Source organism: Mus caroli, chromosome 11 (genome assembly GCF_900094665.2).
Source record: "Mus caroli chromosome 11, CAROLI_EIJ_v1.1, whole genome shotgun sequence".
NCBI classification, from domain to species: domain Eukaryota; kingdom Metazoa; phylum Chordata; class Mammalia; order Rodentia; family Muridae; genus Mus; species Mus caroli.
The window spans coordinates 72,491,911-72,504,777 of record NC_034580.1 but is presented as its reverse complement, the minus strand read 5'-3'; the positions used below and the strand labels follow the sequence as shown (position 1 = coordinate 72,504,777).

At 35.2% G+C, this 12,867-nt stretch overlaps 1 protein-coding gene across 5 annotated transcripts in view; it reads left to right on the top strand.

Moving 5' to 3' along the window:
• Positions 1–12,867, top strand: part of Taok1 (TAO kinase 1) — a 72,464-nt gene that overhangs the window by 28,192 nt on the left and 31,405 nt on the right. For all 5 annotated transcript variants that reach the window (XM_021178413.2, XM_029483184.1, XM_029483183.1 and 2 more), the window contains 7 exons: positions 2,426–2,497; positions 3,425–3,526; positions 4,877–4,922; positions 6,383–6,479; positions 8,193–8,306; positions 10,352–10,443; positions 11,270–11,363. In XM_021178413.2, coding sequence (XP_021034072.1) covers positions 2,426–2,497; positions 3,425–3,526; positions 4,877–4,922; positions 6,383–6,479; positions 8,193–8,306; positions 10,352–10,443; positions 11,270–11,363 — 617 coding nt within the window. The remainder of the gene's footprint in view (positions 1–2,425; positions 2,498–3,424; positions 3,527–4,876; positions 4,923–6,382; positions 6,480–8,192; positions 8,307–10,351; positions 10,444–11,269; positions 11,364–12,867) is intronic.

The window sequence follows — 12,867 nt, the reverse complement described above, 5'->3', positions numbered from 1 at the left end:
TGCCTCTTATATTTTCATATTGTTATTATGTAAATCAATGATTGTTTAAACATAAGGATTAGATAACCATGACAAATCATCAAGGTGCTACTAAGTCACATATGGTCGGCAGGGTGTGCATCACAGGTATGTTGGACAGAAGAATGATACATGTCCTAGCCATGTGGGAAATACTACTGCAAATGGCATATGATTTCACATTTTTTTTAAAGAAATATTTATTTTATATATGTGAGTACACTGCTGCTGTTTTCAGACACACCAGAAGAGGGCATCTTTGGAATTGCAACAAATGTTTTTAACTACTGAACTATCTCTCTCGCCCTAATCTTAGGTATATAGCTTTATATTTTAAATAGACTTCTGTCTAGAATATATAAAGAACTCTTAGAACTCAATAATAAAGATTCATAGTTTAGAAAATGAGTATTAGAAATATTCGATTTAAAATAAAAGGTGTTGAGTATCATTAGTCATGAACTTTGAAATATTTTATTAAGTATAACCACAAAAGTCCATATGTGGTTCCTTTTAAATTAGATGTCCTCATAGGCAAAGCTCCAGGCATAGAACAGGTGTATTATTGCTTAGAGAAGGTAAAATAGGAGAATGATAGGTAAATATGGTATAGGGATAAGCCAGCCATAGTTATAAACACCTCAGTATCAGTATTCAGGAAACTGAGGTAGGAACATTTCAAATAGGAGTCCAGTATAGGATATACTAGTGAATTTAAGGCTAGCCTGCATATATATATTTAAAGACTGTAAAAAAAAACAACGAAAATAAACAAAAATACACTCCAAGCCTTATAGATGTGATTTGTTGTTATTAAGACTTAATTTTCTAATTTTGATTTTTTAAATGTTGGTTTTCCTTACAATAGGGATGATTTGGAAGTAATCTTTTCTAAACTTTCAGCCTTTAAGTTTATATGTGGTGGCGCACGCCTTTGATCCCAGCACTCAGGAGGCAGAGGCAGAGGCAGATAGATTTCTGAGATTGAGGCTAACCAGGTCTACATAGCTAGCTACATAGCCAACTACAGCCAAGACTATATAGTGAAGCCTGGTCTCAAAACAACTAAGACAAAATTATGAAATATTTCCCCAGTATCAAATTCTGTGTTTATATTTTATCCTGCTAATTTCTTTCATGATATATAATTCAGGGTAAACAATACTTCTTTACATTTATTTACTTTGTTGAGGGGACCTTGGAAGTCAGAGGACAACTTGTAGAAGTCTGTTTTCTCTTTCCTTGTTGTGGGTCTCAGGAATTAAACCAGGTCATCATGTTTGGTGGCGAATGACTTAACCTGCTGAGCCATATCTGCATCCCCATGTGCTATAAAATTTAGTTTAATTTTAGAGTCTTCCTGTTTTTATTTATAAATCAAATTGGTGTATAACTTTAATAGGTTTTAGTTGTAGGTTCATATCGCATTCTTTTTTTTTTTTNTTTTTTTTTTGGTTTTTCGAGGCAGGGTTTCTCTGTGTAGCCTTGGCTGTCCTGGAACTCACTCTGTAGACCAGGCTGGCCTCGAACTCAGAAATCNGCCTGCCTCTGCCTCCCGAGTGCTGGGATTAAAGGCGTGTGCCACCACGCCCGGCTCATATTGCATTCTTATGAGACAGCTTTTCTTCCTTTATTTCCCCCCTAAGACAGGGTTTTCCTGTGCAGCCCTTGCTGTCCTAAACCTTGCTGTGTAGATCACACTGGCATTGAACTCAGAGATCTACCTCCCTCTGCCTAAAAAGGGATTAAAGGCATATGCCAGCACCACCTGTCTTTCTTCCCTTTTATATATATATTAAAAGATAACTCCCCTTCCCACTCCCCCCACCTCCCCATCTCCCTCCATGTGTGTGTTCAGGTGCATCTTTATGTGTAAAGACCAGAGATCTATTTCAGGAGCAGTCCACCTTGTTTTGTTTTATCCATTTTTATTTTCTGAGTATGGGTGTGTTGCCTGCATACATTTATGTACACCATGTATGTGAAAGCCAAAGAAATACCAATCTCACCGAGCTGGAGTTACAGGTGGTTGTTAGTTGCCGTTATGTTTGCTGGGAATTGAACTCCAGCCCCAAGCACTCTTAACCATGAAGCCATCTCTCTAGCCCTCTAGCCCTGTTTGTTACCTTACAGAGTGACTTTTGTATGTGACAAGAGCAGCTGACAGTTACTTAACAAAAGTTTGTAGTGAAATTTTTTATTAACTATAGCTCTGAGTTGTTATTAGATCCTTAGACTCCTGTTTAATTTCTTTTGACTCACATCTTCCCTGTTCTTTTGCCGCTAACGGTAATTTTGATATTTTTTGAACTAGTTAATACACCTTTATTTTTAAAGAAATAATGTCTCAGATTCGATCTTTTAGTTTCTGTTTTATAATGATTCTATCTTTGTTTTTCCTTTTAAGGCACGAGATGTGCGTACTAATGAAGTGGTGGCCATCAAGAAAATGTCTTATAGTGGAAAGCAGTCTACTGAGGTAGGTTAATTATATACATGTTTTTAGCATGTTAGGAAAATATACTGGTTGGTCTGTTTGTTGCTTTGTTTATTTTAGAGACAGAATTTTTCTGTGTAGCCCTGAGTGTCCTGGAATTTAACTTTGTAGACTAGGCTGGCCTTTGGCCTTGAACTCAGAGTTCCATCTGATCTTGCCTCTTTAGTATTGAGATTAAAGGCATGTGCCACCACTCCCCAGATAGATGGGTTTTAAAGGAAGAAAGAGGATAGGATAGGATAGGATAGGGAGGGAGGTTGAATGTGGGTTTAGGGTGGGGGTTAATATGATCAAAGTACATTTTATGAAATGTTCAAGAAATTAATAAATTAGTTTTAACTAATAATTTTAAAGTAATCATATTTAAAGAAAATGTTGGACTTCTGAGGGAAAGAATACCCATGTGTTATATAATTGTCAATTTGCTTGATATAATTTAAGATTTATTTCTATTTTATGTACAAGAGTGTTTGCCTGTATGTATGTATGTATGTATGTATGTATGTATGTATGTATACTTTGTATATACCTGGTGCCTTTGAAGGCCAGAAAAAGGTAGATCTCCTACAACTGCAGTTAAATATAGTTATGAGCTGCCATATGTGTACTAGGATTTGAACTCAGGTTTTCTGGAAGAGCAACAAGTGCTTTTAATTTCAGAGAGCCTTTAAAACTTAGGACCCATTGATTATGTCTATTATTAAACTGAAGTTTGTCCTTAAATATTTTGTGTTGTATTAAGCAACAAGCTGAGTACAATTCATTTAAACTTTATTTTGGCATTTCACATAGAGATCATAAAGTTGTATGGTCTAATCTTTTTTTATAGTAACTAGTTTTTTCTTATGTATTGTTATCAGCTGTTCATAATTCTTCCTCCTATTCCTTTTTTTTCCTCCCTCCACATAGAAATGGCAGGATATTATTAAGGAAGTCAAGTTTCTACAAAGAATAAAACATCCCAACAGTATAGAATACAAAGGCTGCTATTTACGTGAACACACAGCATGGGTTGGTATTTATTCTCTTCTTGGTGTAAATTAGTTGTTTTTGGTTTAGCATGACTTAATTCAAAATGTCTACGACTAATTATATGAAGACGCACGCACACCTGAGACATTAGCTCATCCTGGGAGAGAAGGACTGTATTTCTGCAACTCTTAGAAGAGAAACATGCAAAACCTTTCTCCAGAGTTCATTCATACCTTCAGGAATAACATCTTAAGAGAAGTGCCATTATTTGAGAATGAAAGTGAACATATCTTTTTGAAATAAATGTGTGTTAGTATATTTAAATACAAAGATCCTGGTGAAGTTTTGATACATCCTGGTGAAATTTGGGATGACAGGATTCCTTGGCTAAAAAGGAGAGAATTATGACTTGTATTATAAGAAGTAGATTAATTGTAGGTGTAATTATACAATTATAAATGTATTTATATTATAGCAAAGTATATATACAATACACAGCTTATAATTGGTTTCATGTTAACATATTGTCTTAGTTAGGGTTTTACTGCTATGAACAGACACCATGACCAAGGAAAGTCTTATAAAAACCAACATTTAATTGGAGCTGGCTTACAGGTTCAGAGGTTCAGTCCATTATCATCAAGGTGGGAGCATGGCAGCATCCAGGCTGTCATGGCACAGGCAGACTTGAGAGTTTTACGTCTTCATCCAAAGGATGCTAGTGGAAGACTGACTTCCAGGCAACTAGGGTGAGGATCTTATATCCACACCCACAGTGACACACCCATCCCAACCAGGTCACACCTATTCCAACAAGGCCACACCTTCAGATGGTGCCACTCCCTGGTCCAAGGATATACAAACAATCACACATATTAAAAGACAAATACCATTGGCTTACATTTTTTGGATAGTTTTAAGATAAGATCTTGCTATGTAGCCTAGGCTGTCCTGGAACTCACTGTATGTAGTCTATGCGGGCATTAGATTTTCTTCCTTGGCATCCCAATTACTTGAAATATTGGCATGTGTCATCATGCCTCTTTTGCGTAATTTTATATAAGTTTAACAAACTACTCAATATACAACCTACTGTAAAAAGTAGATGCTAGCTGGGCAGTGGTGACGCAAGCCACCCAGCACTCTGGAGGCAGAGGCAGGCGGATTTCTGAGTTCGAGGCCAGCCTGGTCTACAGAGTGAGTTCCAGGACAGCTAGGCTTACACAGAGAAACCCTGTCTCGAAAAACCAAAAAAAAAGAAAAAGATGATAGCTAAAGTTTGTTTTCCTTTAGAATGAATGAGACTGTCTTCTTGACTTCATATGTTTCTTTAAGAGATAAGTATTTGAAATATATTTTAATGTATTTATAATTTTTCTTCCTGTGCAGCTTGTAATGGAATATTGTTTAGGTTCTGCTTCAGATTTATTAGAAGGTAAGCTACCCCTATTGTCATTATTATAAAATATTAACAATATTTAACATAAAACACATTATAACATAGTACTATCATAATAATATTAGCAGTATTATGAAAAAAATATTGCTAATATTTTTTACTTTGAAGCCAGACTGTAGAGGTAGATCTCTTGAATTTGAGGCAAACCTGTTCTACAGAGCAAGTTCCAAGATAACCAGGACTGCACAGAAACCTGCCTCAAAAATGCCAAAAATAAATAAATAAATAAAAATAAAATTTGAGACAGGGCTCTAGGGCTACACAAAGAAACCCTGTCTCAAAAAATAACCTAAAAGTAAAAATGGATAGATAGATAGATATAAATAAATTTTGAGACAGGGTCTCTCTGTGTTAACTTGGATTCCCTGAAACTCACTACGTAAACCCAGCTGGCCTTCAACACACAGAATACCTTCTTCTGTATCCTGCCACTGTCTCTGTCTCTAGTTATTGTTTTTTAAAGTATTAGAAAAAATAATAATTCAGTTAGTTTATTTAAACAATATTAATACTAGCTAAATATAATATTTTGCAGAAAGTACAAAATCCCTAGCCTTTTCCATTTTCTTCACATGAAATTTGGTATGCTTAAAAAATAGACAAATTTTCTCTTATTGAAACTTTGTATGCATTTTTCTGAATTTTTTGTCATTCAGTTTGATCCATTATTGTTAATAAAAATTAAAATTAGAGGGAATTATCTTGTTACTTTCTTTTACAGTCATCAAGTTAATTGTTCAATATTGTTAAGCTTAGAGGAACATTTGGCTGATTAGTGCATATTAACACTTGTCATAAATGTATACTAGTTATAAAGTTTAATGGCCTTGTTTTATCACCATGGAAACTGTCTTGCTGAATGTCTGCTTTTTAAAAAGTAACCCTTGTATGGGTTGGGAAGATAGCTCAGTGAATAAGCAATTGCTGCACAAACATTAGACCTGAGATCAGATCCTCAAAACTTAAGTTAGGCATGGTAGTGTGCTTCAGTAATTCCAGTGCGCCACAGGGAGATAGAAGTAAAGAAAAGAGGCTTGTGGCCTAGCATATGTAGAAAAGCAAATACCAAAGAGACTCTACTTCAAACAAGGTAGGAGGTTGAGGATCAGTGTTGTTCTTTGACCATGCATACACTGGTGCACACGCATACTATACAAATAACAATGTGTCAGTTTTTATATTCACACATATTTTAAAACTAAGATTACTTTTGCATTTTTTATGGATATGTGCTGTGTGCATTATGTGCATGTACACCACAGTGTATGTGTGGAAGCCAGAGGGTAACTTGAAGGAGTTGGTTCTCTTCCACTATGTAGGTTCAGGGCATTCGACTCTTATCCTGAAGCTTGCAATTTACCCACTAATCCATCTTTATATATTTTTAAAACAAAAATATTCTGTATGATTATTTTCAAATAAATTTCTACTTTCAGTTCATAAAAAGCCATTACAAGAAGTGGAAATAGCAGCAATTACACATGGTGCTCTCCAGGGACTAGCTTATTTACATTCTCATACCATGATCCATAGGTAAGTGACTCAAAACAGAGTTGATTGTCTTTGATGTTTTTGATTACTTTAGCCAAATAGTGTGTGTGTGTGTGTGTGTGTGTGTGTATATATATATTAAATTATTTAGATTGTTCACATATTAGAAAGAACACAGTATATACTTGATCTGTTTAGAATAAAACATTGTTTCTCTTGCCTGTGTGTGTTGTTATATTTCCTAAAGCGCATGTATTTTATGGAACTTAACTGTAGAGATACCTAGCTTGCAAACTGGAAGGGATATTCAGGGTCATAAAGTTTGTCTGCTTGTACAATTAATGCTCTAATTTGTGACTATAATTTCTTTAAGATTGCAAGGCCAAATAGATTAGAGCTTGAATTTAATGGATCTTTTTTTCCTGATAACTAATAATGGCAGATTTGTTTCATTGATTCCATGACATGGACCAAAACCTTTATAATTCTGAACATAAACTCCTAATCATTTTGATAAAATTATATTATCATTAGAGTTAAGCTATAAAAACTATAATCTAGTTTTAGTTTTGTCTGTTTCTCATAGATACTAGCATTTAAAAAATGGTGTATGTGATCCGGGCAGTAAACATTAAACTAGGCAGTCATTTTGAGTTAATGGATTGTCATTATTTTTAGATGAGTGTAAGTGAAACCCAACAGAAATCCCTATAGTAGCAAGTGAGGCAATGGCCGAATTGGAATTAGAATGTATTTTCTTATCTCCAAAGTACCACCTATGCATAAGTCCTGCGAATCTCCAGCACTGCACACACAATCACAGGGAGAAAGAACTTTCCCATCTACAAAGAAAAAACACAAAGTGTTTTATACTTCGTATTACATGTATGAGAATTATAAGTCTTGTAAATGCTTTTTCTCTTTAAGTTTTATAAAGTGAAATAGGGAGGTGATGAGAGGGCTCAGTGGTTGAGAACACTGGTTGCTTTTCCAGAGTTCCTGAGTTCAATTCCCAGCAACCACATGGTGGCTCACAACCATCTATAAAGGGTCCTGATGCCCTCTTCTGGAGTGCAGGTGTATATGTAGACCAAGCACCCCTACATTTTAAATGAATAAATAAATGTATAAATGTATGAATTATTTATTTATTTATACATTTATTTATTTATATATAAAAAGTAGGTATTCTATCACCTATGGGACATATAGTCCCATTGTGTAAAAGTCCATATACCTTAGCTTAGTTTGGATAGTGTGTTTACTTACTCAGAAAAGTAAGTTTGAATGTGAACTTGGGACCATTGATAGTATACTACCCACGTGCTTCAGTTTTCATGTCTGATTGGAAACTGAAATTTGAGAAATGGGGTGAGTCATTGTTTTGTTACAAACTAAGTTTGGAAGATAAGATTCTTGACTATTTTTCCTTTTCTAAGAAAAATGTTTTAACATTTCCTTTAGGGGAAGTATAGAAATCTTATGAATTCAAAGCTGTTGTTCTTAGTCATAAACAAGCTCAAAAATATGCAGTGTAATACAGTTGGCTTTTTTATTGCTTTGTTAACTATTCTATTGTTAGCATATTTATACTTGAATTCTGTTTTTGTTGTCTAATTTTAATTATTACGATGAGAAATTATTGTGGTACTTGATTACTTTTTATTTTTATTCTTATAGTATTTTTATTTTTTATCATTTTAAATACATTCTAATGAAGGAAAGTTGAATAATTTTCTGTGTTCCTTAAATCAGAGATATCAAAGCAGGAAATATCCTTCTGACAGAACCAGGCCAAGTGAAACTTGCTGACTTTGGATCTGCATCCATGGCCTCCCCTGCCAATTCTTTTGTGGGAACACCATATTGGTAAGAATAGTTTTATCTTGTATTGATGGTGATTATACTTTCTAAGATAATATTTTCCTGAAAATAAACTACCATTTTTTTGTTTTGTTTTGTTTTGTTTTGTTTTTTTGAGACAGGGTTTCTCTGTGTAGCCCTGGCTGTCCTGGAACTCACTCTGTAGACCATGCTGGCCTTGAACTCACAAATCCACCTGCCTCTGCCTCCTGAGTGCTAGGATTAAAGGCAGGTGCCACCACGCCTGGCTACTTAAACTACCATTTTTAAACTTAATTTTAAATATAGATTTGTAGGTTTGCCTTTGCAACTGCTTTTTTGTCTTTTCCTTTTTCATTCATCTTTTTATCCTTTCCAAATTTACTTTCCTACCATTTCTGTGTATTGTATGTTAGGTATGGGTGTGAAACATTGCTAATATTCAAGTAGAGGAAATAGACATGCCATATAAACTGTAACAAATTTTCTTTTTAAAATAAATTTTGAAATTTGTGTCTTTAAATGTAAGCCACATGTATTGGGTGATCTTGTAGACCAGAAGAGGGTATCAGATCTCTTGGAGCTGGAGTTGCAGGTGATATAGAGATGAGCCTTCTGATGTGGGTATTAGGAACCAAACTGAGATCCTGTAGAGGAACAGCAATTGCTTAGTACTGTTTTGTCATATCTGCTGCAGCAGACAGTTTCTCACGTTGCTCCTTATTGGTTTGAAACAACAGGCATCCCTGGTCTTTTTGCTTCTGTTTTATGAAAACACATTTACTTTGTATCAGTCATTACATAGACTGATAGTTGAATTGGAGGAGTTTTGCTGTTTTTAATTTTCTGCTTGTGTATATAAAAATAGAAGTGTGGTGAGATCTTTCTTCCCAGTTACCCAGTAACCTTACCACAGGGTTAGTTCTGCCCTCCATACTCTTATTTCTTTCTATCCAGTTACTTTTATGAAATTCTAGCTATTGTCAGCTCTGGACTAGGAATGATTTCATATGTATCTGGAAATGAAAATATGTAAGAAATAATATTTTAGATAGTTAAACTTCCATGTGCTATCTTCGTATATTCTGGAAATTAGTACCTTTGTTCTACTGCATCCTCTTTCTTTTCTTTTCTTTTCTTTTCTTTTCTTTTCTTTTCTTTTCTTTTCTTTCTTTTCTTTTTTTGGTAAGATTTATTTATTTCATTTATGAGTACAATGTAGCTGTCTTCAGTCACACCAGAAGAGGGCACCAGATCTCATTACAGATGGTTGTGAGCCACTATGTGGTTGCTGGGAATTGAACTCAGGACCTCTGGAAGAGCAGCCAGTGCTCTTAACTGCTGAGCCATGTCTCTAGCCCTGCATCCTCTTTCTTATCTATGTTTGAAATCTATATTTTATAAAGGAAAGACTTCCTACAGTGGTAACATTACTCTGGGATGTAAAGTCTCAAAAACATACTAGAGAGAAATTTTGTGACTGTCCAATTTCTTTTTCTTTTTTTTAAAGATTTATTTATTTTATGTATGTGCGTACATTGTCGCAGTCTTCAGACACACCAGAAGGTGGCATTACAGATGGTTGTAATCTACCATGTGGTTGATGGGAATTGAACTCAGGACCTTTGGAAGAGCTCTTAACTGCTGAGCCATCTTTCTAGCCCGACTGTCCAATTTCTAAAAGAAACATTAAAGGGTTAGATTTCAATTTTATGGATAGGCCTTGTGTCTTCCTTTGCATTTCAGGTAAAAAAACAAAAACAAAAACCCAAAAACCTGATAGTGTTTGTTGCTCATGGTAAAATTTAGTACTTAAAAGAAATATTAGAATTTTGTAATACAACCCTGCTCTGGGATGGTCCCTTTGGAATGCTGTTACATTGTGACAAATGGTATGAATGGGTCTCATGTTTTCTGAATACTGATAAATACATACCTACCTTTTAATTTGTTTTACTGTAACAATTTTTATGGTTATAAATGTTGCCTGGGATTCAAATCAATGTTGTTTATGTTGATGGAACTTAAAGTCTCAAACTTTAAGTTGATTGAATATTTATTGTATATTTTAGGATGGCCCCAGAAGTAATTTTAGCCATGGATGAAGGACAGTATGATGGCAAAGTTGATGTATGGTCTCTTGGAATAACGTGTATTGAATTAGGTGAGCATTGGTTTTTATTATTAGGGATTAACTTTTTTGGTGTTTTGTTGTTTTTGAAACAGGATCTCACTGTGTAGCCTTGGCTGGCCTACAACTTGCTCTGGCCAGGATGGCCTCAGATTCATAGAGCTTCACCTGCCGCTGCCTTCTGAAAGTTAAGATTAAAAAATGTATGTCACCATACCTAGCTGAATTAAGTTTTGATTCAGTGTTTTATTTCAATTAATATGTTAAATTATATTTTTATCTTAGATTTCAATTTTTAAGAACTTATTTATTATATGTGTATGGGTATTTTTTATCTGCATGTATGTCTGAGTACCATATGAATACCTGGTGTCTAGGGAGACCAGAGAAGCAGGTGTTGGATCCTCTGGAGATGGCTCAGAAATTAAGAGTACTGACTGCTCTTCCAGAGGTGTACTCAGTTCAATTCCCAGCAACCACATGGTGACTCAAAACCATCTATAATGGGATCCGATGCCCTCTTCTGATGTGTCTGAAGACAGTGACAGTGTTCTCATATAAATAGAATAAATCTTAAAAAAACAAACAAAAGCCAGGCAGTAAAAAACAAACAGAAGCCAGGCAGTGGTGGCGCACGCCTTTAATCCCAGAACTTGGGAGGCAGAGGCAGGCAGATTTCTGAGTTCCAGGCCAGCCTGGTCTACAGAGTGAGTTCTAGGACAGCCAGGGCTACAAAGAGAATCCCTGTCTCGAAAAAACAACAACAACAAAAAAAAAAACCCACAAAAACAAACAAAAGCTTGATCAACAAGTATCCTTATATATTCACATTTTAACAAAGATTTTCACTCTTTTATAGCCGAGAGGAAGCCTCCTTTATTTAATATGAATGCAATGAGTGCCTTATATCACATAGCCCAAAATGAATCCCCTACACTACAATCTAATGAATGGTGAGTATTCCCACAAGATATGATTAATGTTTTGAAAAGTTTGTAAATATTGATACAATAATAGATCATTATCAAAATGACTTAATTTTATATAAATAAAAGAAAGGTTACTTTTCCTTTTAATTTTAGGAACACAAATAACCCTCCTAATTTAATAGCTTTTTAAGCATTACTATTTTGTAATTAAAATGAAGAGATTGTTGTAACTGTTTTAAAAATCGACATGAAGCCGGGCGTGGTGGCGCACGCCTTTAATCCCAGCACTTGGGAGGCAGAGGCAGGCGGATTTCTGAGTTCGAGGCCACCCTGGTCTACAAAGTGAGTTCCAGGACAGCCAGGGCTACAGAGAAACCCTGCCTCGAAAAAAAACAAAACAAAACAAAAAAAAAGAAAAAATAGACATGTAAAAGACATGAGTAAAATGTTTTAATTCTTCTTTCAAAATTATTATGTCTAGCTAAATATGTTAGTCATGTTGCTCTGATTTTTCTTCTGGTGTATTAATTACTAATAAAACTTCATGTAAAACAGTGTATGGAAAAGAGATTGACAGTTTTGGACTAGAATTGTTATGAATTGAAGACATCGTGCATTAGTTACTTTTCTCAGTGCTGTAGCAATGTGCCTGACAAAAGCAACGTAAGGAGAGCTTAGTACAGTTTGAGTGTACAGTCCACCATGATGTGGAAGGCATGCTAGTAGGAACAGGAGGCAGCTGGTTACATGGTGTAACCTTTTGAGGGAGGAATTGGAAAGAGTTAGGTGCTGGAGGATCACTTGATTCATCCCATTTATTCATGCTGGGACCCCAGCCCATGGGATGGTGCTAGCTACTGCCTACATTCAGCATCTGACTTTCTCAGTTAATACTTTCTGGGAGCATCATCATAGACTCACTAAGAGGCATATTTCCAGGGTGATTCTAAATCCTGTCCAGTTGATGGGGTTAAATCATTACTATTCCAGAATTAAACTTCTTGCCCCTCAGTTGCATTTTCATTTCATAATGTAAAATATATTAGTCCATCTCTGAGAGTTGCCATAGTCTTTAACAGTCCCAACATTATACATAATGTATGAAGTCTATTCAGACTTGTAAACTCTCATTTTTGACCATTTGTGCAACAAAAACAAGTCTCATTTTTTATAGTCTCAGAGTCTGGGAGGCAGGAGTATTGCTGCAAGTTCAAAGCCAGCCTGGACTACATTGTGAAACCCTATCTCAAAAAGCAACAAAAATGTGTTGTCCTTTTTGAATATTGGAATTAACTATTGATTGAGTAATTATTATGTAATCACTGAGCTCCCATGAATAATGCTATTATGACATATTACAGGCTTTTAATATTTTAAGAGTATCAGTTTTCTAGATTTAGTGGAAGTTTTATTCTTTTGGTCAGAGCAGCAAATACTTAGGCATTTAAAAATGTTTTTCTCCCTTGTTCTATAGAGTGAGTTCCAGAACTATACTGAGAAACTTTGTCTCTAACCCCCCCCCCCCCCC